Here is a 27,442-nt window from a genome sequence, read left to right on the forward strand (position 1 = left end):
AGAGAATGGGGGTTGGGCAATGACAGGAAGAGTCTTCTAAGTTCTTTTCTTCTCCCCTCCTCTTCTCTCTGCTCTTCTGCCTTCTCCCGCAGCACCAGCCATTCAGCACCCCCCTCAAGGCACCCTCTGCCTTTCCCTCCTTGGTACAGGCTGGGCTCTGTGAGAGGAAGCAGAAGGGACTGTGACAAGCCTTGTGCTTTCATACACCCAGCAAGGTGAGACAAGCCCCTTTGTGGTCCCCGTATTGAAAGACCAGATGAATACCTGCTATAAATAAAGCTGAATAAAGATCCTTTTCTAGATGGCTTCCATTGTTCCCTGTTCCCTTATGGTATTCACGCCGAGATAATTTCCAGCTTCTCAGACCCTCAATAGTTATAAAACATACCATTACCTCATTTTCATTTCATTAGATTTACAGGTCACAAGACCACTTTGATCCTCACCAACTTCATCTTTAATGGTTTCAAAATCATGGTTCTTTCTGTTTCAGTGTGAGGCCGACACAGAACTTCCTACTTGTGTATTCTTACATCTCCGGCTTCCCACTTTTAACTCTCTGTCTAGACAATAGTGGCTAATGGAGTTTCCCAAATGCCAGTGTGTATTTCACATCCATGAAGACGCGCCCCGTGTTGCTCTGTAACCCCACAGCATGAGCAGTAAAAGCAGTCATTTCTTTCCAAACCGTCTAATCCTGATGGATGGCATAGAAAGGTCTACCTGAGTCATATATCTGATAAACTGTCAGCTCTCCCAGGCTACATTTGCACGGCACCTTGAATTCGCTCTGCAGAGCACAGTGGAACATGTGCGCTTTGGAGCCTGACAGATGTGGGTTTGAATCCTATGTTGCTTAACTGTGAGGAAAAATAACTTATTCTCTTTGAGACTCAGTTTCCCCATCTGCCAAATGGAAGAATGGGAGAATTGCTTTGCAGGATAGTGGGAGGACTAGATTTATATGGAAAGCAGGATGTTGGAGGCATTAAAAGCATGAACTCGACCACTGGTACACTGCTCTGTGACCGTAGGTAATTTACCCAATTACCCAAGCTTCAATTTTCTTCCCTACATCCCAGGGATAGTAATAATGCCTACCTCTTAAAATGCTGGGAGGATTAAATAAGGATATATATATAGAGAGAGAGAGAGAGTCCTCAGAGAGTGCTGACTCAAAGAAAGTGCTCACCTCTTAGAATGCCCTAAAGAGAGCTTCTCATCCCAGGTATTAACTACTTTCTTTAGAGCAGGATTCTCGTGTGTGTGTGTGTGTGTGTGTGTGTGTGTGTGTGTGTGTGTGTTGTGGAGTCCTCTGACCATATGGAGAAGCCTTTGGACCCTTTTCAGAAAAACATTTCTAAATGCATAAAATGTGATAAATAGAGGTACAAAGAAAACCAATTATGTATATTGACATACAGTCATCAAAATAGTAAAAAGACAAATCTGTGATGTAGCACTGAGCATCTTCATTAATGGATTACATAATAAGATCTAGTGGCAAGTCTAAAATTTCCATAATTTCAAAGCAGTGATGAGTGCAAACAATAATTCAAGACATCTGCAATAATTGTAATGTGATATGAAATATCTGTGATTTCTACTGGAGACAGTGTAGCAGGCTCTGACAGTATCACGGTTTGTTGCTTGCATTCATAAGTGAAAGAAACGCTTTGGGGCACCTGGGTGGCTCAGCTGGTTGAGCATCCGATTCTTGATTTTGGCTCAAGTCATGATCCCAGGGTTGTGGGATTGAGCTCCCATTGGGCCCCATGCTGAGCATGGAAACTGCTTAAGATTCCTTCTCTCTCTCCCTCTCTCTCCTTCTTCCCCTCTCCCCTGTTCATGCTCTTGAAAGAAAGAAACAAGAAAGAAAGAAAGAAAGAAAGAAAGAAAGAAAGAAAGAAAGAAAGAAAGAAAGAAAGAAAGAAAAAGAAAGAAGAAAGAAAGAGAAAGAAAGGAAGATAGAAAGGCTTCATTTTAGTCAGAGGTAAATGAAAGAAAAGAAGCAGTTTTTTCCCATCCAAGTTCATGAACCCCGGGTTAAAGCCTCTGCTTTATAAAATATCTAGCACCCCTTTATCCTTAGCTGGGGGTCCAAAGTCACAGATTAGGAGGTACTCCCCAAATTCTCCTCACATCCCATTAAATGGTCTCTGATTGGAAGAGTAATTTCAAGACAGAAGTGCACAGTTCTACACGAGTGGGCAACAGGCTGACAAACCACGACCAGCTAATGCTTATTGTGCAGTCCACGACAAGCACTAAGTGTGCTAAGTGTTTTTCGTGGGTTTTTTTTTTAAATAGGCTTCACGCCCAACATGGAGCCCAATGCAGGACTTGAACTCAGGACTCTGAGATCAAGACTTGAGCTGAGATCAAGAGTTGGACGCTTAACTGACTGACCCACCCAGGCAGGTGCCCCCTAAGTGTTTTACAGATGTTGACTTACATATGTGGGTTTGAACATTCACAATAATCCTTTTAGATAGATAGATCCTATTACTATCTCTGTTTCACAAAGGAAAAAACTGAGGCACAGAGAGGTTAGGCAACATGCCCTAAGTCACACAGTGAGTAGATGGTAGAGCCAGAATTTGTACTCAAGTAGTCTGAATCCATGGTCTGTGACGATTTAAAGAAAATTTTATTAACCTTAAAAATAAAATAGCCTGGGGCGCCTGGGTGGCGCAGTCGGTTAAGCGTCCGACTTCAGCCAGGTCACGATCTCGCGGTCTGTGGGTTCGGGCCCCGCGTCGGGCTCTGGGCTGATGGCTCAGAGCCTGGAGCCTGTTTCCGATTCTGTGTCTCCCTCTCTCTCTGCCCCTCCCCCGTTCATGCTCTGTCTCTCTCTGTCCCAAAAATAAATAAACGTTGAAAAAAAAAATTTTTAAAAAAAAAATTAAAAAAAAATAAAATAGCCAGTTATTTTACCAAAAAAAAAAAAAGTTTATTTGGGAACTGCAGAGGAATTTATTTGGGACATACAAGCTATGGTAAACCGAGGGCGCGTCTGGAGAACAAAATGGGGGAACATTACTCCGTGGAGAGAAAGGAGGAAGTTGGAGGGGGCTGCTCTGAACAAAATTCCCTTGGAGCAAAACAGGAGTTCAGGGTGGTAATGGTTTCTCATTGGCTGAGTGGTGGCAGTTTCTCATTGGCTGGGCTGTTGCTGGGCAAGGAGGAAATCCTCCTTCTTCCTGTTGGGGTAGTCCAGTGAATTTCTTCCTGCCCAGGAAAGCAAAAGGATCTGCGCTGGAAAGTTTGTGGGTGAGAGCTTCCCCTTGAGAGCTTCCCAACTCCACTCTAAGTGAGGTTTCCCTTTAATTACTTTCACAACCTTAAGGATGAATAGAATTAGTCAAAGAGGTGGCAGAGAAGGGAGGAGGGAGGATGGTGATGCAGGAAAAGGGTTGGGAGAGTATTTAAGCGGAGGCAACAGGAGGTACAAAGGCCCTGAGGTGGAAAGAATGTGGTGAATGTAGAGCCTGAAATGATACCAGTGGGGTTGCAGGTTGGAAAACAAGGGAGACAGTGGCATAATGTGAGTCTGAATGGCAAAGTTCCAGATCATCAGGACCAGCTTTATCACTATCCCAAGGACAGTGGGGAGTGACAATAGATTTGTTGTATAAAAATATTCTAGCTATAGAAGAGAAAGAACTGGAGAGAAGAAAAGGTGAAAGCAAGGAGCCTAGTTTGGAGATAAGCAAAGAGGTGCAAGCTAGGAGTGCTGACAGCTTGAACTGGGTGGTGGTCAGGGCGGACCCATTCGAGAAACGTTAGGGGGAAGGATCTGGTGCACTGGATATGGGGACGAGGGGTAACTCTGTGGCCGACTGTATTCCCTAAAGGTGGCCACAGCTTCATCTTCCACCCACAGGCTCTGCTCCCAGCGAGTCCTTGCTATTCCTCCCATTGAGTGGAGGGCCTTGAATATGACAAGCATTATGAGGCTATATGACTTCTGAGGCTATGTCACAGAAGGCAATACAGCTCCTGCCTGGTTCTTTCAGCCACTCTCCCAGGGCCCTGAGCACCATGGAAGCAGCATAACTGCTCTGAGATCACCATGCTATGAGGAAGCCCAAGGTAGCCCATGCAGAAACTGCACGGAAAGACCCAGAGACTATGTGGGGAGAGAAAGACGTCCAGCCAGCCTCCAGCTGCTCCAGCCCGCCCCCTGCTGTTCCAGCTGCAGCTACTGTCTAACTCAGAGCCACAACCACTCAACCAAGCCCTTCCCGAATTCCTGGGCCCCAGAAACTATGAACGAGAATAAAATGCTTTTTTTGCTTTACATCATCAAGTTTTGAATCTGGAACATTCATCCTTCAGATGCTGCCTCTACTGACTCGGCCAGTTATCCAGTTCCAACTCTCATTCTCAGTTTGAGTAATTTGGGAGAGACCCTGAAACATGGTAAATGCCTTTTAGGTATGTTATCTCTGTAATCACCAAGCCCCATGGTGTGTACACCTGGGAGGAGAGTTTTGTTGTTGTTGCTGTTGTTATTGTTAAGTATTCTACCCTAGACTCACTGAACCAGAATCTCCAGGAAACAATGAGCCAGGACTCGACCGAACTGTCCTACTCTCTGCCATCATCCTTAACCATTTTTATAATTATTATACTTGTATTGTATTTCTATACCCCAACATATGAAGGCAAATTTAGAGACGGATCCTTTGAGAATTTCATGTGAAGGGAGGGATTAACCAGATTGCCCTGGCAATCTGAGTAGCATAAAAGATTTATTTACCTGCTCTTTAAACATTTTCTCTCTTTAAACATTACCTGCTCTTTAAACACTTTCATAAGTATATTTCACTTGGCTCTGGAAACAAAACAACTAAATATGTGCTATCTAGAGTAATAATAATTGAAACTCTGTGAATTGTCTCCAAAAGAAAGAGATATTACAGAATCAATGAGGAGCCCTGAATTTAATCCTCCTATAAAAAGTGCTATATGATAGAGAAGAGATACAAAAATGGTTTGGAGCTGTTATTTGGTGTTGAAATAGCTTGGGGAAAGAAGGAATCTAATTTGGAATCAAAATAACACATAATGTATGATGTGACAGCATACATCAAAATCAATGTTAATCAGATTAAATTATTAAAAGGGGAAAGATAAACCATGGTAACATTAGAAAAGGAAAATATATATTTATTAAGTTTTCTGAAGGGAGGAAAGTCAAAAGTTAAAAATGAGTCAGCAAGGCTGTGTTCCTTCTAGAGTTTCTAGGGATAAATCTGTTTTCTTGCCTTTTCCAGCTTCTAGAGGCCTCCTGCATTCCTTGTCTCAAGGCCCCATCCTCCACCTTCAAAGCCAGTAGTGTAGTAACATCTTCCTCTCTCTCTCTCCCTCTTTCTCCCTCACTACCCCCTGCTTCCATCATCACATCTCTGACTCTGACCGCCTACTCCCCTCTTATAAGGACCCTTGTGATGACATTGGGCCCACCTGGGTAATTCAGAATCCTCTTCCAATCTCAAGATCCTTAACCTAATGACATCTGCAAAACACCTGTTGCCATGTAAGGGGATACACTCACAGGCTCCAGAGATTAGGACATGGACACCCTTCAGAGGTCATTACTCTGACTTCCACACACAGCTGTACAAAACGGTACTGACATTGATAGCTGTGTCATAGAGACTGGTCTCCCTGATGGCTGAGAGGAGTCTTAGAGCGGCTATTCCATAGTTCCCTGAGCCACTCCTTTCAACATACAACAGAACTTGTTGAGTGGGGATAGTCCCATTCTGATCCACTTTGTTGACAGAATCTTGCTCTGAGGAGCTATTAGCTCTTGTTGGGGTTCACCAGGAACTTAATATCACAACAAAGTCCCCTCCACTCCCACCCCAGTGTCCTGGGGAACAAGGACTCGTTGATCAACTCCCAGTGACATTTATTCTATTTATTCCGCCTGTGGAACAGAGTAGCCGATGAAAACCCAAGGGCCGCTGTTTTCTAGGGATGTCTCACAAACTGTGAACACAAACAAATCTATACAAAGACACAGACCGTGGGATCATAAGAAATCTATGAGCTGATGAGCCTGCACGATGAGCTAAGCATGAATCTAAGAGCTTTGTGTATGATACTTACTACCTAATTTAACTTCACACTGACTTTATGAGGCACGTGCTATTCTTTTTTAATTTTTTTGTTTATTTACTTTTGAGAGAGAGAGAGACAGAGTGTGAGTGGAGGAGGAGCAGAGACACCAGGAGACGCAGATTCCTTAGCAGGCTCCAGGCTCTGAGCTGTCAGCACAGAGCTCGATACGGGGCTCGAACTCACCGACCGCAAGATCACCACCCTGGGTGAAGTTGGACGCTCGACCGAGTAAGCCATCCAGGCGCCCCAGAGGCACGTGCTATTCTTATCCTTATTTTACAGATGAAGAAAATGAGCCATGATGAATTTTGTATTAAAGATCTAAAGACCGGGGCACCTGGGTGGCGCAGTCGGTTAAGCGTCCGACTTCAGCCAGGTCACGATCTCGCGGTCCGTGAGTTCGAGCCCCGCGTCAGGCTCTGGGCTGATGGCTCAGAGCCTGGAGCCTGTTTCCGATTCTGTGTCTCCCTCTCTCTCTGCCCCTCCCCCGTTCATGCTCTGTCTCTCTCTGTCCCAAAAATAAATAAACGTTGAAAAAAATTAAAAAAAAAAAGATCTAAAGACCAAGTGTATTTGTCCATAGGCATCAGGCACACCCTGCATTTGTCACAGGTGAGAAAAACTAGACAATACAATGCATCCCTGTTTCCTTCCTTCAAGCATTTACCTGTAATTACACACTCAAGTGTGGTAATTCACCTATTTTCTCTTTCCACTAGGCAATAATCTCCAAGATAGCAGACATGGGTCTGCATTTGCTCATGATAGTGCTTTGAAAGTAGGTGTCTAATAAAGCATAGGGCCACCTAGTAAGTGTAAACATTCAATAAGCAAACGAGTGAAGGGATGAGCAAATGAGTGGTTGTCAGAGAAATCTGACTTCCCATAGCGTTCAAATTCCACAGCCACCGTGTTTGCTTGGCATGCACTGTTCACAAGGAGAAAAACTAGACCCCCACAGGGTGTGAGGCATTTCCTAACTAATAAAAAAGCCTACCTGATTCATATAGCAATAGCTGTGATTATAATATTTACAATCATGTGAGCAAACTCCATTCCCTCCGACAAATTATTCTGGGAGTTAAATGAACGATACAACATTTTACATGCTTCACAGTCAGCACCTACATTCCGTGAAATTTTTTTTTGACGTTGAATAAATATTCCAGGAAGAAATAACTCAAAAAGAACCTGTGACTCTATCACCAGAAGCTGCCTTTTGCCAGCGAAACTAATAGGGTACACTGCCTATTTAAATGTGAATTTAAATAAAACATTTTCTCTACCTGTCTGCTGTCTTTGTTCCTTGAGATCCGGAGGTTGCAGGAGTATGTACGCTACTCTCCAATACACATATCTAACGGTGTTTCGGGTTTTGTTTCGTTTTATGAAAAACTAAATAAAGTATTTCAGGATTTAAGTGAGCCGTTTCCACAGTTAGAATGGAAGGAAGACGCTCCGAAGACTAGAAGAAAGGAGCAGCCTCTTGGTATCAGGGAACCAGGCCCGGGACCCATCCTTAGCGGGGGACGCCGTTACTAGGCAACCCCTAGCGTTCTCAACCGCCGCCCCATAGCTACTTCCTCTCTCTCATTGCTAAGGAGATCGACGCCCAACTCAGCCCTGCCGTAAACCCGCGCGCTCTTGCGACATTGCCGCGCCTGCCGCTGCGTGCGCGCCCTCTGCCCCCACTCTCCGCCTCGGCCGCCATTGCCTCGTGCCCGCGCCGGTCGGTTGGTGGCGCCTTTGTCCTACGGCGGGCAGGTGGGCTGAGGTGGAGGCGGCAGGGGCGGGCCTGAGGCGAAGGAGCGGCCGAGAGCCCGCCGCGCTGGTAGCGGTGAGTGCCGGGAAGCGGTGGCCGTCTGCCGAGGCGTGGGGCTTGCGGCCGACGGTTGAGGGGGCCGGGGCCGGATGGGGAGGCTGAGGCGGGAGGGCCCGCTCGACGCGCGGCCGCGGCCGCGGCCTCGGCTTCTCTCCGGGTGCGCGCGGAGCTGCGCATGCCCGGTGCGGGGCGCGGCCTCTGGCTCCCGTCAAGCCCAGGCCCGGCCGGCCCGGGCGGCCCGTGGTGGGCTCCGGTCCGGGCGGCGCCGCACCGCGGCCGCCTCTCTGCGCGAACCGCCGACCGTAGTCCTCCGAGCTTCTCTGTAGGGTAGGGCTGCACACCCCGCGCCCCTTTCTCGAAACGGTGAAGTCGCTCGCCTGCGGGTCCTCAGCGAGTCGGTGGCGCAGGCGGGATTCGAACTCGGAGCGAGGCGGCCCGCCTCTCCGGGCGTTCTACGGGGCGTGCAGCGCCGTGCGGCGAACCGAGCGCTGGTCCCTGTCGCCGCCTCCTCGCCGCCCCTTGACAGCATCCTCGAGGCGCCTCCGTGTCGTGTGACGCCCCCACCCATTTTGTAACGCGGACCCCGGCCCCAAAGGACGGGGAAAGAAACTGTGCCCGAGGTTCTCGCGGAAATTAGCGACAGAGCCAGCGCCCCAAGTGTGACCCAGGGCACTCCGCTCCCGACTACCCGCCGGGGGCTTTTTTTTTTTTTTTTTTTTTTTTTTTTTTTAAGACGGCGCTTCCCAGATTTCAGTCTCTCGCGTTGCACCTCTACGTCCGTGTACCATCTGTACTGCTGTTTATTTCCCAAATGTTAATTTTTTCCTTTGAACTGCCTCTATTTTCCTCCTTCTTAAATACATTTGTTTAAGGTGGAAACGTAAATCCCAAACCGTATGATGGAAAGCCAGTTATTTTTCCAATGCTCATAAAAAAAATAAATAAATACCTGTCTATTAAAATAAACAGCGCGTCCTTGTTCCTGCTGAAATTATTGTGCGTTCCACGCTTTGGGAAACGCTGCCCTGCGAGTGTGGGGTTCATTGCGGTCCTGGCTTTCGCTCTGTGCACAGGATTTCTCTCTGAAGCATAGCGGATTCCGTGAAATGCCCCCCAGGATCTTCGGGGGCGGTAACATGAGAAGCTTTCTCGTTGCAAAGTGTTGTCGGTGTTGACCTACAAGTGGCAGTCCCACGGAGTTGCACGAAGCGTCGGCTCGAGCGCACGGGGTGTGCCGCCTCCGTTTTCTCGTTGCGTGTTGTGGTGTGGTAGCCTCCTGACCCTTTCTGCACCCGACGATGGAGCCGTTTGGGCTTTTGACGACTGTAGATGTAATGTTTTCTGTGTGAGTCGGTCTGGGTGTGAAAACTAACTTTCACGTTGCCTTTTTCCAACCCGAAAAACCCAAGCTTTTGCACTGTGGGTATTGGAGATCACGTGGCTATTTAACATGTTTCTTCCCGTATTCTGGTTCCTTTGTGTTTCTTTCAGCTCCTCTTGTCACCTTCCAGATGCTCTTTGAAACCTCTGGCACGATCTTTTAACCTAAAGCACAGAAACAGTAATTTTCCTTGTAGAATGTGCCGGAGAAATCGTATTTCAAGGCCCCGTGGAAAAATTTTTCCTAGGTGCAGGTTGTCCAATGTTACAGGCAGGTGAACGCCGTACGTTTAAGGAAGGCATTAGGCTGGGGCGCCTGGGTGGCTCAGTGGGTTGAGCGTCCGCCTTCGGCTCAGGTCACGACCTCGCGGTCTGGGAGTTCAAGCCCCGCATCGGGCTCTCCCTCCGCGCCTCCCCCACTCGCGCTGTCTCTCTCAAAAATGAATATACTTTAGGGGCACCTGGGTGGCTCAGTCGGTTGAGCGTCCGACTTCGGCTCAGGTCATGATCTCACGGTCCGTGGGTTCGAGCCTCGCGTCGGACTCTGTGCTGACCGCTCAGAGCCTGGAACCTGCTTCGGATTCTGGGTCCCCCTCTCGCTCTGCCCCTAACCCACTCGCATTCTGTCTCTGTCTCTCTCAAAAATAAATAAAACATTAAAAAAAAAAAAAAAAAAGGAAGGCATTAGGAGCTCCTTTTGATTTGCTAGGTCATATTGGTGAATTGTTGAATAAAGCTAATTAGGTCCTCCAAAGAAAGGGAGGCGTTGACCGGTTAACTTATGTAAACAGCCTGCTCTGTTTGTAGTCTGTTCATAAACTTAATGTGTGAGAGAGCAGATTTACTCTAATTCATTGAAAGGAAACTCAAAAAAGTCTGTTCGGATCATTAAAGTGTTTCCTCAAGGGCTGTGTTAAAAAAAAAAAAAAATCCATACTCCTTGGGGTTACTTTGGTATGAGCACAATGTAGTACTTACAGAAGACCAGAGTGATTTTCTTCACATTTCTCAGCGTTGGTCCTGTGTAGAGAAGACAGGGGAACTTTTTACTCAAGTCAGTTTCAGAACTTCAGCAAAAGGAGCCTCGGTCTCCCTGTGCTCAAAAGCTAAGTCCGTTGCAGAGGCTACAGGCGTGTGCTGAACAGGAGTGCCTGGTGGCTGGAAACTTCATTCTTAAGAACCGTTGCAAGCATTCCATCCCTGTGGCCTGCAGATGGCAGTGCTTTTGTATGGCTTGTTACTGCTGTGAGAATTCTTGGAATTCAGTTGTGCTTTTAAGAATGAGAAACCTTTGGAGGAAATGTATTTAATATTCCCTTCAACTATCGTTGCTTCTTTGTTTTTGACTCCCCACGTAGAGAATGAAAGGTCTGTTCCTAAACTCACTATTACTCTTAGTGGTAATGATAGCATACAACCAGCAGCACGTATGATTTACAAAGCAGGTGTACGATACCAACGCGTTTGTTCCCGCCAATCTTGTGAGATAGATAGGTAGGCTATGATGTTGTATCTTCTTTGCGTATGAGGAAATAATGACTCAGGTTAGATTTCTTGCCCGAATCACATATTTAGTAGAACATATTCAAGGTATTGTTGAAGATAAAAGATTTTGTGGTCAAGCAAAATTGGGAAATTTTGAGATAAAGAGGTGTCCTTAACTCTAGAACTTCTCAGAGGCTTTAATATGCTAAACATGTGCACTATAGATGTCCAAGAGAGGAAAATATCATTGGTGCCTTTCTCTTGCTATCCTACAAACATCTTGGGTCCTAGTGTTCTCCCAAACCTGACTACTCTTTCTGCCACACTGTTTCTTCTCTATACCTTGTGGTTACTAATGATTACCGTGTGTCTTTGAGACAAGTGCTTCTAAAGCTCAGTCAGCTTTTTTTGTGTCAAAAGATTTGTCCTGTCAACAGCATAGGCATTTGTGTAGACTATTTGGCTTAAGCAGAGTTAAACTCTCAAGAAGTTAAAAGGGCAGTGACCAACAGAAAATTACCCTCTATTCCACTTTCATTAATGAGAAGTGTTAATGAAAGGATCAGGGTAAGGCCACTGTCTGAAGCAGCAGCACATTAGGGAAATATGAAGTATACTGACAGCTAAATATATAATACCAGCATGCCTGCTGCTTTTTAAATGGTGGTTTTATTACCACCAGATATGAATATTTATAGGGATGGTCATTTTCATTCTTTATGCTATCACTAAAAAAATAAGAGATAATAGGTCAGCCGGACGAATTACTTTTTTGTTAATTAAACAATTCTCTTCAAAGAATCAGCACTTTTGCACACCATAAGACTCTTTTCCCTTTATTTCAATTCAAAACAACATTATTACTGACCTGCCTAAAGACCGACAACTTTAGGGAAAGATCAGGAAAACTTAGGTTGCATTGGAGAGCATTTATAAAGCAGTGTTATACCTTTATCTCTATAAAATATCTTGAGTGGTTCCCTGGTTTGGATCTAGAATGATTGAATTACTGAAGATTAGGTTGATCCTACAGTTAGTGGGCAAGCTTTGGAGAACTTTGAATTATAAGTAATTTGGCCTTAAGTGGATATACTTATATGCAGTTGGAGATTGAGATAATAATAACATGTATTTAGCATCAGAGATGATACAAGAAATTTATTTTTAAATCTCTCTTTGGAAATTATTCTTGATATCAAAAAGAAAAACTAAGAAAAACATGATTCCGTTCAGTACAAAAACTTAAGATTATGAACCGAACCTTTTTTTTGAAAAGTTATAGTAGGACAGCATCAGAGTCACTAGAACAGCTAGTTGGAAATACATATCCGTGGATGCAGCTCGCCACCCCCTCCCCCGCTAACTGAACAGTCTCTGGAGGGGCTCTGGGGGCTACAGAATCTGCCTTTCAGAACCCACCCCTGCGGTTGTTACGTACATTAAAGGTTTGAGGACCTCTGATTTAGGCTTTAGAAAATGAGTTTTCACTGGAAATAGAAGTTTGAAGTAGATTCTAGTACTAATCTGTTCGTATCTCAGATTACTAATAGGAGTTAACAACTCTGGTTTATGGTTGTATACATTTTAAGCAAAACTGTAATTTAAAATGTTTTTTGGCTTGATAGTCTGGACTAGAGGTAATAGCAATAGTTAGAATATCTGTGCAGTTTTCAGTATTATTCCTTCCATTCACATCAGTAGGATGATTTCACTTTCATGTGAACAAAGACAGCAGACTTACCAAGATTCCATGGTCTGCTTATTAAATTTAGGTTTGCTCCACTTTGCTTTTAGCGGTGTGGATATGAAATTCTGTGTGTGACCATTTTTCTCTTCTTGCAGAGAGATGCATTTAGATATGAAAACCAATTGCCTCAGAAGAAGCAGGAGTTTCAGCCCCTGCCAGCAAACCAATACCAACAAGTCTGGTTGGCAGAATTTAGAGAAAACTTTAGTTGGTAGTTTGCCATTTATTAGCCAAAGAAGTGGATAATATGCTATCAAAAAGTGGCAAGCTCAGTGGTTAATATTTTTCTTGCTATTTCATAACTAGGTAATAGGGAAAAGACGCGTAAGTTTTCAGGGTACTTTTTAAAATGGTCAGATGAAATCGAAGAGAAGGTGTTGGTGCACACTTCTCCTTGGGGAGCAGGGGCACAGACCTTATAATTGGATACTATCTTTAGTACTATGGAAACTTGGGTTGATGATTCCATTTCCTTTGGGGATAGCTATGTGATTATGTTTACTGTTTCCAGCAGTTGTACTTTGACAGATTTTAACCATTGTCATGACATTTTCTTTGTAACAGATTATGTTCATGGGTTATTACCCCTTGAATACAGGAGTTTAAAGAGGTTTCTAAATGGAGGATCTAAGTATATGTTGTACATAAGCTGAAGGGATAAACAGAATATAGTTCTCAAATACCTGCCAAGAATCACCTGAGAAGCTTGTTCAAATACAGATTCCTAGGCTTCATCCTCAGATTCTAAAAGTTTGCGATGGGGCCTGAAAATGTGTTTAACTATCTTCTCAGGTCGTGCTGATACATCTTCAGTAAAGGAGTGCAGTGTGAAGAGTGAAAAAATGTGTCTGTATATAAATGCGGAGAGGGGAGATGGGGAATTGTTTACTGGATATAAGGAGTTGCAGTTTTATGAGATGAAAAAGTTCTGGAGATCTGTTGTACAACAGTGTGAATAAACTTAATATGCTCACTTAAAAATAGTTAACATGAGGGGGGCCTAGCTGGCTCAGTCAGTAGAACCTTCTACTTTTGATCCTTAGTTCAACCCTCATGTTGGGTGTAGAGCTTGCTTTTTAAGAAAATAATAGTCGGGGCGCCTGGGTGGCTCAGTCGGTTAAGCGTCCGACTTCAGCCAGGTCACGATCTCGTGGTCCGTGAGTTCGAGCCCCGCGTCAGGCTCTGGGCTGATGGCTCAGAGCCTGGAGCCTGTTTCCGATTCTGTGTCTCCCTCTCTCTCTGCCCCTCCCCTGTTCATGCTCTGTCTCTCTCTGTCCCAAAAGTAAATAAACGTTGAAAAAAAAATTTTTTTAAAGAAAATAATAGCCAATATGATAAATTGTATATTGTGTGTTTTTTACCACATTAAAATTTTTATTTATTTTTTTTTTTTTTAATTTTTAAAAGATACTAGAAGGAAACTAAGGAAGGGTGCTTGGTTGTCCGTTTCTTCCTGAACGGTGGGTTTAACTCATTTTTGTTAGCTATTAATTACTGACTCTGGCCCTCAGTTTATTTTATATCCCTTTACTGAAGATAACCTTTTAAATATTTGTCTCGTACCTGAATAGGCAATATTTTTAAGGTCTGAGGTTTAAATACTCTTGCCCGCCCCCCCCCCCCCTTTTAGATAATATACATACAGTAAGCCTTCATTAGTTTGGCTTCATTGAGACTCTTTTATGGTAGCTCAATTTATATAGGCCCTCTTGCCACCAATCTCTTGCTTTTCAGTAACAAAGTTTTTTGTGACCTTTTTCCGATTCTGGCTTGCATCTGTAATTCCTCTTTTCTTCCTCTTATCCCCCTACTCCCTACACTAAACTTCCTATAGTATTTCTAATTATGTTCTTCACGCCATTCCTTCACTTTTGCATGTGCCAAATGACTTCTCTCTTTCTGGTAAACTCCTATTCATCTTCCAGGACTCAGTTTAAATGTTACTTTTAGGCCATCCCTGCCCCTTACTCTTTCCAGTCTCCTCTCTGTCCTGTTCCTCTCCCCTGCGACACCCATGTACACAGAGTTAGGCCTTTATTATCTCTGCTATAAACCCATTTTAGATTATATTATGATTATCTGTATGTGTCCTGCTCTCCTTTATTAAGCAGCGAACTCCTTTAAAGCAGAGACTTTACCCTTTTTATTTCCATATGTCTAAGGCATGGTACATAGTACATAGTAGGCCTAGATGCATTTGGTGTGCTGGTTATGAACTATCCTCTCCAGTTTATTAATTTAGTTCTATAAGGATCTCTACTTGCACAGTTTAGTTGAAATTTTACCTGTGTTAAATAAACCTATACTTGAAATTTTTTGTAGCTCAGACTATTTTACTAGTTTAGATTAGCTCAATCTTTGTGAATCCAAATTAGTGAGTTTTTTTTCTCTTAGCTGATGTTCTCCTTGAATCAACATAACCAACACAGGTGGAATATCCACTTCATCAGATTCAGAGAAATCAAATGACTTGACTAACCACATCCCACACACACACCAAGTAGAACTAGAACTCTGATATGCTGATCCCAGGCAAGTGTTCTTTCCTGAAAAGAAGTAAAAGGGGTAGGAAATTAAATGTTGATAGAGAATGTTTGTCTGAAGTGTTGAAGTGAATAGAATATCAGTAGCAAAGCCAGAAACATTGTACAGTTGACCCTTGAACAACATGGGTTTAAACTGTGTGGCTTCTTATGTGCAAAATTTTTTTTGGTACTGTAAATGATTTCTTTCGTAACATCTTTTCTCTAGCATACTTTATGGTAAGAATACATTATATAATACATATAACATACAAAAATATGTGTTCATCAACTGTTTATATTATCGGTAAGGCTTCTGGTTACCAATAGGCTATTGTTAAGTTTTTGGGGTCCTTGGGGCTCAGTGCCCCTAACCCCTGCATTGTTCAAGGACTAACACTGGTTTGAGGTGATAGGTGGGTGTCTGGGGTACTTAAACATTGGAGTGACTAGCATAGACTGGGCCTTTTCCAGGTTCTATCAGTTTGATCCGGGAGTCTTAGCAAGTGTTCATAATGGAAACCCTGTCTTTCCACTCCCTGTTGGGGCAGCATAGCATAATGTTTAAGCACTTTGGTGTCCGACAGACCTAGATTTGAATCCTAGCTCTGTCTCCTGATGATCATGTGACCTAAGATAAGTCATTTAATTTCTCTAAACTTCAAATTTTCTCATTCACAAAATAGAGATCATAATAGTACTTAACTCCAAGAGTTGTAGAAAGGATTGAATGAGGTAATGCACATAATATTCTTAGTTCAGACTCTGGGACAGAGTCAGCGTTCTGTAAATATAAGTTATCATTGTTTCCCCCGTTCCTATACTGAGGAATAATAATCTAATACAGTTAAAGATAGAATAATTATTTTAATTAGAGAATGAAGGAGATAATCAAATAAGAGGGAATGCATAGTTTTTAAAGTGAGCTTAAAGGGTTGATTTAGAAACCACAAGCAGAGCATTCTCTTATCCTTAACTCATTATAGTATAACTGGTTATAATATTCCTGATGTTATACCGTCAACGTCATCTTCACAAGTATAGTTTAAATGAGAAGTGCTGTCCTTTCCTCTCCCGATTTGGGGCGTTTAATGTGTGATAACCACTTTATTGTCAGTGTGATTTTCCAAGTGGCATTATCTTTATAATCACATATTTTCAATTTAGTAGTAACTGATTTTTAGGTGGTTTCAGCTAAGGCTTTGGAGAATTTTATTTCATTTGTAATCACTTGACAAAATTGTATAGGCTTCTGGATTCTTTCAACAGCCAATGGTGGTGGTGTCACTAAGTGCAGCGATTCATACTGCACTTATTTAGCATAGTCTTCATGGTTTTCCATTGTGATAGCTTGTGATAAAAATTGATTTTAAGGGGCACCTGGGTGATTCAGTCAGTTAAGCGTCCAACTTTGGCTCAGGTCATGATCTGACAGTTCATGGGTTCGAGCCCCACGTTGGGCTCTGTGCGGACAGCTCAGAGCCTGGAGCCTGTCTTTGGATTCTGTGTCTCCCTCTCTCTGTCCCTCCCCTGCTCTCACTGTCTTCTCTCTCTCTCTCTCTCTCTCTCTCTCTCTCTCTCTGTCTCAGAAATTAAAAAAAAAAATTAATTGGTTTTAAGTTGAAAGGAATTGATTTTATGATAGTACAATTAAAGGGGCACCTGGGTGGCTCAGTCGGTTGAGCATCTGACTTCGGCTCAGGTCATGATCTTGCGGTTCATGGGTTTGAGCCCTGCGTCAGGCTCTGTGCTGACAGCTCAGAGCCTACAGCCCGCCTTGGATTCTGTGTCTCCCTCTTTCTCTGCCCCTCCTTACATTCCTTCTCTCTCTCTCTCTCTCTCTCTCTCCAAAAAAAAAAAAAAAACATTAAAAAAATTTTTTAATAAAAAGAGCAAAGCAGCTCTTGGTGCTGTGAATGAAACATGCATTTTTATTTATAGCATTATACAAAAACCATTGTGTGAACCTTGTCTAGCATATTAGTCTAAAATAAAATTGTACATTAGGCATTGTGTTGTTCTTTGAAAGTTCTTTAACCCAATCTTTTGTGACTTAAAACAGCTCTGCCACTTCCTCTGTGACATCATGTTTTCTAGATTATTTTCTAATTTTTTTCCTTTTATGTAGATCCCTTCAGTTGGTGTTATTTTTCTTGTCTAAAAATCCTTACCTGAAAAGTGCTTTTAACCATTTTCAGAAAACCACTTAGAAAATATTCAGGCCAAGGTACCTCGTAGTGATGGTGATTTCCAGTGGTGCTCACATTGCTAGTATAGTTAACAAAGTATAGAGGTACCAACCAGGCCGAGGTGAAAGAGGCGCTAAGAGACTGACTTTTGATCTTACAGGCATTTGGCCAGAATGAGATAGAGCAGGAGGAGAAAGAAGCATTAAAGTTTCCACTACCCTCTTGTTGGTTACATTTTCTCCCATTATGTTCCCTACCTAATGTCCAGGAAGGTGCCCAAATTGTCTTTCCTTCTTTTTTTTCTTTTCCTTTACATTAATGTCATTTCTATTTCCTTGGCATAGGACTACATGTCTCTGAAAGGATGTAGGAAGAAAATAATCTGATTCAACTAATTAATACAAAAGCCCTCTTTCCCAGTCCCAGTATTTGCATTTTCAAAGAGAAACTTGTTCAAATGAACCTCCAGCCTCCCAGTTGATGGGTTATTAAGTTGTATAACAAAAAATTGTAAAAAAAAAAAAAAAAAAGTAACGGGGCAAGGGTTTTTTCCCTTGACTTTTTAAATCTTTGCTATACTGTCTGATCAGCTCCCTGAAGTTATTTGTACTTTTGTAGCTTCTCTATTCTTCCTGTATTTCTGAACTCATAGGTTTTCCAGAAGTTCTGGGTGACCATGTGTTAGGATGTTTTGTGTATTGGGATTGGTGGTGATGATAGTTTTGTTTTCATAACTCTCACTGAAACCTGCCCCCCAGCTGTCCTGTAACCTGAGCAGCCCTCTTGGGTGGCACTGAAACGATCAGAAATTTCCAGGTCTCATTTTCTCTATAACTCATCCAAGATGGAAGTATAAGGAACTCTTAAATAGCTGTGAATAACCAAACACTTGGCGTAAGGGAAAAAAGAAAATGGTCTGAGAGTTCTCTTTTTTGCAGAAGAAACATAAGTCACACCATCAAAGTATAATTGCTTTAGACTATTCGATGAGGAGGCAAATTACAATCAAAATCATTTAAAGATACAATAATCTTGGGATGCCTGGGTGGCTCAGTAGGTTGAGCGTCCATCCAACTCTTGATGTCAGCTCAGGTCATGATCCTGGGGTCGTGGGATTGAGCCCTGCGTCAGGCTCCACACTGAGCATGGAGCCTGCTTAAGATTCTCTCTCTCCCTATGCGCTTCTCCCCCGCTTGTGCATGTGCTCTCTCTAAAAAATAAAAATAAGTAAAAAACAAAAAGATAAATGATTCTTGAATTTTAAATAATATTTCAAATAATTACAAAAACTTTTCACTAACTTCAAAGTAAAATATTTACCTCCTTCAGTCTAACTGGAACCAGTTTTGCTCCAGAGGTATGTCATACATGACTGCCTTGGTCTCTGCAGTCCTGTATGTAGGTGCTCACAGAACAGGATATAATTACACAATGTAATAGTCCTTTTCATATCATATGGGCAAATTATATGGCATTGATAGAAACTTCCCTACTAAAAGAGTACCCTATATTCTGTACTCTAACATAAGCAATGTTCAAGTCAATCAATGTTTAGGTGAGTTTTCTTTATTCACAACCAGTTAATAATATATAGAATCCTACTGGGAGTTACAGTGTTTATTTAGAAGAAATCTTTACACCACCACCACCACCCTCAGTGTATTCCAGAGATACTCTGAAAACTACCTCAACAATCGAAGAGATTACATTTCTCTCTGAATCATAGTCACTCCATATTAAAGAGCAGACTAGGTCAGTAGGCCTTTCTAAACCTGAACTGATATTCTTCACAATTACATAGAAGAGAGTTAGGTGTTCCCTGTAAGGCCTATCATTATATAATGTGTAATTCAGATGTTCATTAACTTTGAGGGTTATAAATTGTGAAAGTGCCACTTGCCATACCAAAGCCATGATCAGAGATTATAGGCCAAGTCCTATATAGATATTATTTTCTGATTTTTTTTATTAGTAGTTCATTTATTTCTGTTGTTGAGTAGTATTCCATTTTATAGATATAACACATTTTGATTATCCATTCACCAGTTGACCGACATTTGAAATGTTTCCAGTTTTGAATATGTTATTATGTATAATGCTACTATGAAAGTTTGCATATAAGTCTTTGTGTGGACACATGTTTTCATTTCTCTTGGATATGTAGCTGGATGATAGCTTGTGTCTGCTTAATTGAAAATGTGAGAGGCAGTTTAGGGTGGACTGTGCTTCTCTTACTGTTTAAATTTATGTTACCTTCAATTTATCAAAAGTCATTCTTCTCCTAGACATAATAGAAACTCTGACTTAAAATGGAAGTGAAGATCGTTCTCACTTGAACAGGAACTCAAAAGTTGACAACATAGCGGGGTAAAGTCTGTGCCAGACCTCTTAAATTTCTGGTTATTACTATAGTCTCTCACACCATAGGACTCTGGTTGGAATTTTTTAAATACATAATTACAATTTTAAAGCACTCTAATTATGTGAGTGCTTAATACCATTTAATGTCATTAGATACACTACTAATCACTTAATATGGAACAAGGGGAACAAAACTACACCATAGCAGGACACAGTTTTATTTCTTCATTCAACTAAAGAATGAAATTATGAATGAATTTATTCATTTTTAAGTCATATAAAAATTGGTCTGTGTTATCTTTGGACATAGATGGGTACATTTCTTTAGATACTTCATCATTTCTTTCTTATACATGGTGTTTTTATTATTCACTTCATTTTTGCAAAGCAGATTTGTATTTAGCAAGCAGGCTTTAACTGCACAAATTGGCTTTTCTAAGTAAGTTTGTATGATTCCACTGTTCTCCCTTACCTAGTTGTAAATGCCAGTCTTCTCTAATGAAAACTTCTTATGTGAAGTGTTTTGTTATCTAACCCTATTATACCAAATGCCAATTCTTATTCTTAGCTACTTATCTGTGAGGGCTATAGATGTTAACATATAATATACTTTGTTTAGGAAGAAAATTAATTTCCTCCATGTCATTCTGGAAGATTCTATCTAATGGGATGCAACACAAGGCACATTAAAAGTAGGCCTGCTTCATGGGATATTGGAAGTTTTAAGACAGCAGGGTCTAGTTGTTACTTCTTTGTCACATAAAGTGGAATTATTTGCCTTTGTTCTTTTTTTTTTAAACTCTCTCCTTCTCTTTCTCCCACTCTCCTTCCCTCAAAAAAGAATCTTAGAGCTGGCTCTCCAAGAGTTTAGAAGACAACCGTTTCCCCTTTTGGAAGGGGCAGTTGTTAAGTTTGTGACTTGGCAGAGTGTTAAGCATTGACATAACCCGTTTTATACAAACTGTGTCAGCTAGAAAACTGAGGGACGTTCCTTACGAAACCGTGACAATGTACTGCCGTAACTTAATAAAAATTGCCCAAGTGACAGTGTGTCTGCTGAATGGATTTTCTTACACCATCTGGTTGTCATTGTAGTTTTTTTGTTGTTGCTTTCATTTGAAATGTGCTGATGATTTTGTTTTTATTCCGTAGCATTGAACAGATGGGTTGATTATTCTTTTCAGATATTAATAAGGCAGCGGAAAGAAGAAATATGAATACGGCTCCATCAAGACCCAGCCCCACACGAAGGTAAAGTACCCTGAAGCAGTGAGTTACCTTGGGAGAGTTGGGCTCTGGGGAGTTAAGCCCAACTTCGTACATCAAGGGTCTTTTCTTCCCCCCAACAAATCAGAAACGCTCAAGCAAACAATAAGAACATGAACCTTGTGTGAAAGGCCTTGCTGCTTTTTTTAAACATACATCAGGAGATGCAGAGAAGCTTTGTGTTTTCGGTGACAAACCCAGCAAGTTCAGCCTGCAACGTGAGTTGCAGGCAATTGGAAGAGGATAAACCTCTCTGTCCCCAGCTCACGTGTCAATGGGAGCCTCCACAGCAGGAGGAGTGCCCCGGGGTCGTTGGTGTGTGCTTTGCTGCACTGCAGCGGGCATCAGAGATTCGACTCTTCATTCCACATGGCTGCCGGTCCAGATGTTAACCCAGGTTTATGGAAAGTGCTGCTTGAGAGATTGCTGCTGTGCCTGTGCTGCAGATCCCCTGTTTGCTCGCATGCTTGGGTTACTGTTCGAGGGGAAATAAAAAAGGGCAAAAAACACTCCAGCTCTCAAAAGTCTCCCTTTTTCTTAGCTTTTCTGGAAATAAAAGGCATTTCCCTAATATATTCTTTCTTCTAATATATACAAGAGAGGTTGTCCTGATGTATACCCTTGAGATATGCATTATATTGGCCCCTTCTCTCAAAGAAGGGTCTTAGTAATGTTGCCATTTACATCAAAGATACAGTCTCCAAACCAGCAGATGCAGTGTGTGCACTTTTGTGTGGATTGCAGGCAGATACGCTGTATTTCATATCTGGTGTCTCTTCATGGCCCAAATGAATACTCAGTATGGATTTTGCTTTTTCCTCTAAGTAAAAATACCAATTTTCCACAATAAACTATATACCTAAACTATATACCATGATAGACTACGTTTCCTATAACGAACTGAACACTGCTGAGTACAATGAATCCTAGTCTGCAATGTACTAGGAGCTCCACAGGTCACCCGGGATATACCCAACTCACTTACACATAACATACAGCTGTCCTTTGAGACACCTATACTTTGTTACCCACTTATAGGAAAGAATGGCTGCTGTATGTTTGGTGTATATCGTCCCACTTCGATGTGAAGGATGGGTATTTTCTACGCTAGCGGGAATAGATTATACACGACTGCTCGGCAGAGTTCAAGCAGATTGTAGCAGCAAGGTGGTGGTTTCAGTTGGATTCTTTGAGCACTCTGCCGGTGCAGAGGAGTTGCATCTGACACCACAACTATAGCTACACTATAGCTGCCACGTGGATGCCCTGGCCCTCCATTAGTCTCGCTGCAGAAGTGAGCATATACGTTGGCATTATGTCTGTTGTCTTTAACACCATAAGGGATGCCTGTAGCTCGCAGGTAAATACTGTGTTGGTTGATTTTGTGGGTATGTGTGAGCATCCTGAAGAACTTAAATGAATCCTGTAGAACTGCAGCAGTTCCGTATGATGTCTGCTTCCATTATGCTGCATCAGACCATACTGGAGATGTTAGGAAGTCCCATCTGTGCTCCTCATTGCCCCAGTAAACATGGACTACAGAGGGCTAAGAGTTTGCATCTAACTAACAGTCAGAAATATGGGGCTTCCATTGGAAGCTGTGGTTGCCAAGTGGCTTAAAAGGAGATAACAGTGTGTATCCACTTTCCAAGGAGCTCTGATTGTGTTTCTGGACTAGGTAGCTTACCAGAAGGAATATGAAATTGGTAACTATGTAGACCCTGACTCCACTAGTAAAATCCTCTCCACTCTTTCTTTTCCCCACAATACTTATAATCTCTAGATAATATCTGTGTGTTTTTTCAGGCAAAAAAAAAGAAAACAAAAAACAGACCAAAATAACAACAAAAAACCAAGGCACATTGCAAAATACAGAGTAGTGGATTGATGTCATCCTGTTAATGACACTTAACCAACTGCTTTTAATATTTCCAATTGATTATAGGTATTCAGCAAACATTGGTAGTGTTGGGGAAATAACCATCTCCTCTGCTTGGAATCCAGTATAGCTATTGCCAGGACATTAAGTTAAAAAGATTAATTTCATCCCAACTTAAAATGCCACTCTGTAATTTCATCTGTAATGGAAAAAACAGCTGTATGCTTTTCTTCTTTTTTTAATAACATACAAACAACGTTAGAGGGGGCCTTTTAAAACGTTCTCCCTACTAGATACATACATATGATCCTTTTAAAATCCCCCCTTCCTCAGTAACAGTTTCTAAAATGAGATTATTTGGGATATAGATAGGACAGTAGCTTCCTGCTTTTTTTTTTTTTTTTTTTTTTTTTTTTACAATCATTAGGAGGCACAGGTAGACTAATTCAATTTCCATCAAAAGTCAGTCTTCCCCCTCGGTGCTGTGTCCCTAACTGGGTTCCTCAGCATGTTATTTAACGTGATGAAGTGTCATACTGTCATGCTTATTAACAAAGTTCAAGGAAGAAAGATGTTCGCATTTAATAAAATCTGTTCTGAGCCCCATCTCAAACCTGAGCAGAGAGTCCCAGTTTTTTACCTTTAAGAATAAAAATGTAAAAACTGTAAAGCCAGGGGTGCCCGGGCGGCTCAGTCGGTTAAGCGTCCGACCTTGGCTCAGGTCATGATCTCGCAATTGGTGATTTCGAGCCCTGTGTCGGACTCTGTGCTAACAGCTCAGAGCCTGGAGCCTGCTTCAGATTCTGTGTCTGCCCCTCTCTCTGCCCCTCCCATGCTCATGCTGTCTCTCTCAATAATAAATACACATTAAAAAACATTTTTTTAATAAAGAAACTCTAAAGCCAGAAAAATTGAATATTCAAAACAGAATACTAACATTTTGATCATCGTACTGATCATGTATTGTCTCTTAAGGTGTACCAAGAGGGCAGAAATAAAATGGAATAAGTAGGCAAGATGGATGACTAGTGAGCCTGGAAGAATCTAATCGTTTCTTCAAGGGTGAACACTAGATACCACTCTTTGGGTGCATACTTCCAGTCAAAGCCTTGAAGTAATTCCAGTCTCTTGACAACAGCCAAACTACCTTCATTTGGCAACCCTAATCATTTGTCCCCTGCCATAGGGAATGCAATGTTTCCAGGGGGGGGCGGGGGGGGCGTGTATTTGTGGCAAATATTTCCCTTAAGTTGTACTTTTAGGTCTTCGGTGTTGCTACTTTTGGTAAAATAGTTTCTAAGCATGCTGGCGAGACCTCCGTAACACCTTGTTTTGCTGGACGTTAACCTTGAGTGTCAAAACACCTCCGTATCTTTGGGAGTTTTCACAGGATTGTCACCTCTTCAAACGTCTCCGTAAGCCACAGTTCTGCTGGCATTGCTCTCTGTTCAGTAATGTGCCTCCCTGATGACTCCAGCTGTCAGTGTGTAGTTCTAACAGTATTGGTCCAGCCAAGCACAGAATGGCTGCATCAGGGATCCCTGCTCCGGATCAAATTTCGGCCTGAATTCTCATCATTTAGCCCTTGGACCGCCTCATTGGACTCTTGAGCACATTGCTTAGTTACCACGTAAGTTGTCTAGCTTTGGTACTAGGCGCTGGCCTTTACCTTCTTTAAAGACTGGACCGTGATTCTGACTGTACCTCAGATGTTCTCCGTTTCTATCTTCAGCTCAACACCCTGGCAATCCAGGTCTTGGGAGCATACCCCGACACAGATGTGACCTCCAAATGAGACGCCGTATTTCCTAAATCTTCCTGCCTGGCGTAAAAAAGAGCAAATAGAACTAATTTGTGTACATCAAAAGCTCTGCAGAGAATTTTTCCCACGTATTTGTTAAGGATGTTAGGCCTGGTGCCTCTTTGGTGAAGGTGGTCCAAGATCGGTTCCTCAGAAATACCCTAGCTGTAGACAGTTTTCTTACGTGGCCCAAGGTGATTTCTGCATATCCACGGCGCTGATTCCTCTGATGACCACTTGCTCTTGGGTATGAGACAGCGCTAGCTCTAGGTGAGCCTCACAAGTTAAGATACCAGGCACTAACACTTAAAGAACAGCCGTCGATTCTCAGAGCAAGTGCCACCTCCACCGACAGAAAAGTCATATTTGTGCTTGAGAAAATCACCAGTGTGCTTCCTAGGGAGAAGCGTGGACACTTAACAAAATTCGGATCTGTGAGGTGTGATACCTCATTGCACCCCATATCCTGCTGTCACCTAATGGCAAAATTCCACACAAGTCTGTTGTCTCTGTTTCTCAGTAGCACGGAGCCATCGTGGTGGGGGATCGACATCACACAGCAGCCAGCCATTTAGATCATGATATTTGTGGACAGTATCTGTGACAGAACAGAAGTACCAAGAGCTATTGGAGAATTTTTTTTCAGGAGTAAACAAAAAACTGGCCCTCCCAAGGAAAATATTCTATTGAACAGAAAGGCGGAACGGAGATGCCAACAAAAAAGGACCGAGGTCTTTCTCCGGAATGTTCTGTGGAGCCAAGGACAAAGAACACCATCCTGGGCTTGAGGTTTCATTCTCTGGAGGAAGAAAAGCTCAAAGTCCATCGTGCTCTTCCAAGATGGTCATTTGTCGTTCTTACTCTGTAGGCTCTCAAACGCCTAGTGCTCTGCGCACCTCTTTAGTCCCCAGGAAGAGAAGCACTTCTACCAGAAGCGCATCACTTGCCACCTGAGCCATGGCTTTTCCCTTCACCCACCCTTCCCTTCCCTGTCACGTGTTTCCAAATGATATGATGATATTTCTCTCAAGGCAAAGAGCACTTGGCTTCTTTTCCCAGCTGAATAGATGAGAAATTTATAACAGTTTTAGTAGTGTTTGTCATCTGCCTTCAGTTTGTGGACTCCAGTGCTGAAATTTCTCTAACTGGTTCAGTTTAAAGGTTCGGTTTCATTTTAGCCTCTAGTGACCTGGTACCTAAGGGTACACTGCATTTGGTCTAAGTAAAACACCTCTGGTGCCATGGGATGAGATTGAGCCTTATTGGGCTCCAGAAACTTGCTTTTAACCCACTTGTTATCTAAGGTCACGCATCTTGTTCAGGGGCTTCGTCCTTGCGGCACTCTGAATCCTGCACGCTATACCTCCCTTTTGTTAGCTGGTTCTTGTTTTGAGAAAGATGTTGGGGCCAGCAGCAGAAGCCCTTTTGTTCTGGGGAATTCTTGATTTGGGTCCTACAGTGACCCTAAAAGGTTTTTTGTTTTTGTCTCCAGAAGAACAGCTTCTGCCATACTGCTCATCTTTTGGAGAAAGGAGAAAAGCTTTGCCTTTTCATTTTAGAGAATTGTTATCTTGTCTGTTCCTACTTCCACCATTCCTTTGGTTCTTTCCACCTTGTGAATATCATCTTTTCTACATTTTACCCAGAAGGCAATTGAGGGGGAATTAGTAGTTTTGTTACACATGGACTTTAGATTCATTGAGGGAAAGGGAGTGCTTGCCTTCTCACACTGGAAGCGTGAGCCGAGACTTTGGGAATCTTGGGTTATGGTCAACCTCCAGGGATGGACTCTGACAGGTAAGTAAGGCACTTCAGTGGATTCAAAAGAAGGAGAGTGATACGGCCTTTATAGTTATCCTAAGGCTGTGATAATGTGCTGTGACTCGGTGTTCTTATCCTATCCCCACCCCTCATTTCCAACACCCAAAGGCTGTGTGTGTGGTCTGTGGTCTGTCAGGTTCATGATCTCTCTCATCCCTGATTGCCAAGAACACTTGAAATCTGATTCTACCTCTAATGACTGCTTCCAACTGCTCCCCAAGGCAGGTTTATCTACCGGTCATTAATCCAAAAATACTTAATGGTTGTCCCTTCCCATAGAATCTTGAGTGTTTGCCCACATTATATACTCTAGCAGATGTTATACATGTGAGGAAGATTATATGACCTAATAAGAAAAACCAGAGTAAGAATCTTGGTCAGTCTGCACTTTAATAGGAAAACTGCTTAGTACCTCATTTAAATTCCCTGGTCTCCCATATGTTTGCTCCCACAAATCAGGAGTACTTGTGAGCCTTAAAATGTATGACAAGGACTTTTCATAGATGCAAAATTGGCATTTAAATTGGTTTTGCTGTGCCCTTGTGGATGAAGTGGAACTGAGGCTCTCTACCAAGCTGATGGCAAGGCATCATGATGGCTGCCTAGTAATGTGTAATCATGATAGATGATGGAAGTATAAACGAAACAGGATGCCTGCTCATGAGAGGCTTATAGTTCAGTTGGAAAATTCAGTTCATTAAACACTGAGCTCCGTGCTGTCGTCCTAGGGATCCAAAGACGTCAAAAGAGCTTAGTCTTTAATAGAAAAGCCATGTAAACATAATTACAGAACGGTGTGATAAGTGCAGCGACAGAAATATGTACAGGAGCAAGGTTCATTGCACATAGTCATGGAGCATTCGCTGCATATGCCAGACATTATAAACCTACATAGTGGGTTTATAGTGGAGAGTCACACTGACAGTCCTTGTCCTCATGGACTCACAGTCTGACAGCAGACATTAAACAAGTAAATAGATGTGTCAAATTGTGATAAGTGACAAAAACAGTGCTATGAGAAAACGTGGCCAGGA

General features: G+C 42.5%; 1 protein-coding gene across 2 annotated transcripts in view; it reads left to right on the forward strand.

Moving 5' to 3' along the window:
• The first annotated feature begins 7,843 nt into the window (after positions 1-7,843).
• The window catches only part of NCOA5 (nuclear receptor coactivator 5), a 30,932-nt gene continuing 11,333 nt past the window's right edge, over positions 7,844-27,442 (forward strand). Inside the window, exons 1-2 of one of the 2 annotated variants that reach the window (XM_030309473.1) lie at positions 7,844-7,972; positions 20,826-20,892. In XM_030309473.1, the coding sequence (XP_030165333.1) occupies positions 20,855-20,892 (38 nt within the window). In that variant the 5' untranslated portion in view covers positions 7,844-7,972; positions 20,826-20,854. The remainder of the gene's footprint in view (positions 7,973-20,825; positions 20,893-27,442) is intronic. The other variant, XM_030309474.2, reaches the window with a different exon arrangement.

This window comes from Lynx canadensis, chromosome A3, assembly GCF_007474595.2.
Source record: "Lynx canadensis isolate LIC74 chromosome A3, mLynCan4.pri.v2, whole genome shotgun sequence".
Taxonomy (NCBI): Eukaryota; Metazoa; Chordata; class Mammalia; order Carnivora; family Felidae; genus Lynx; species Lynx canadensis.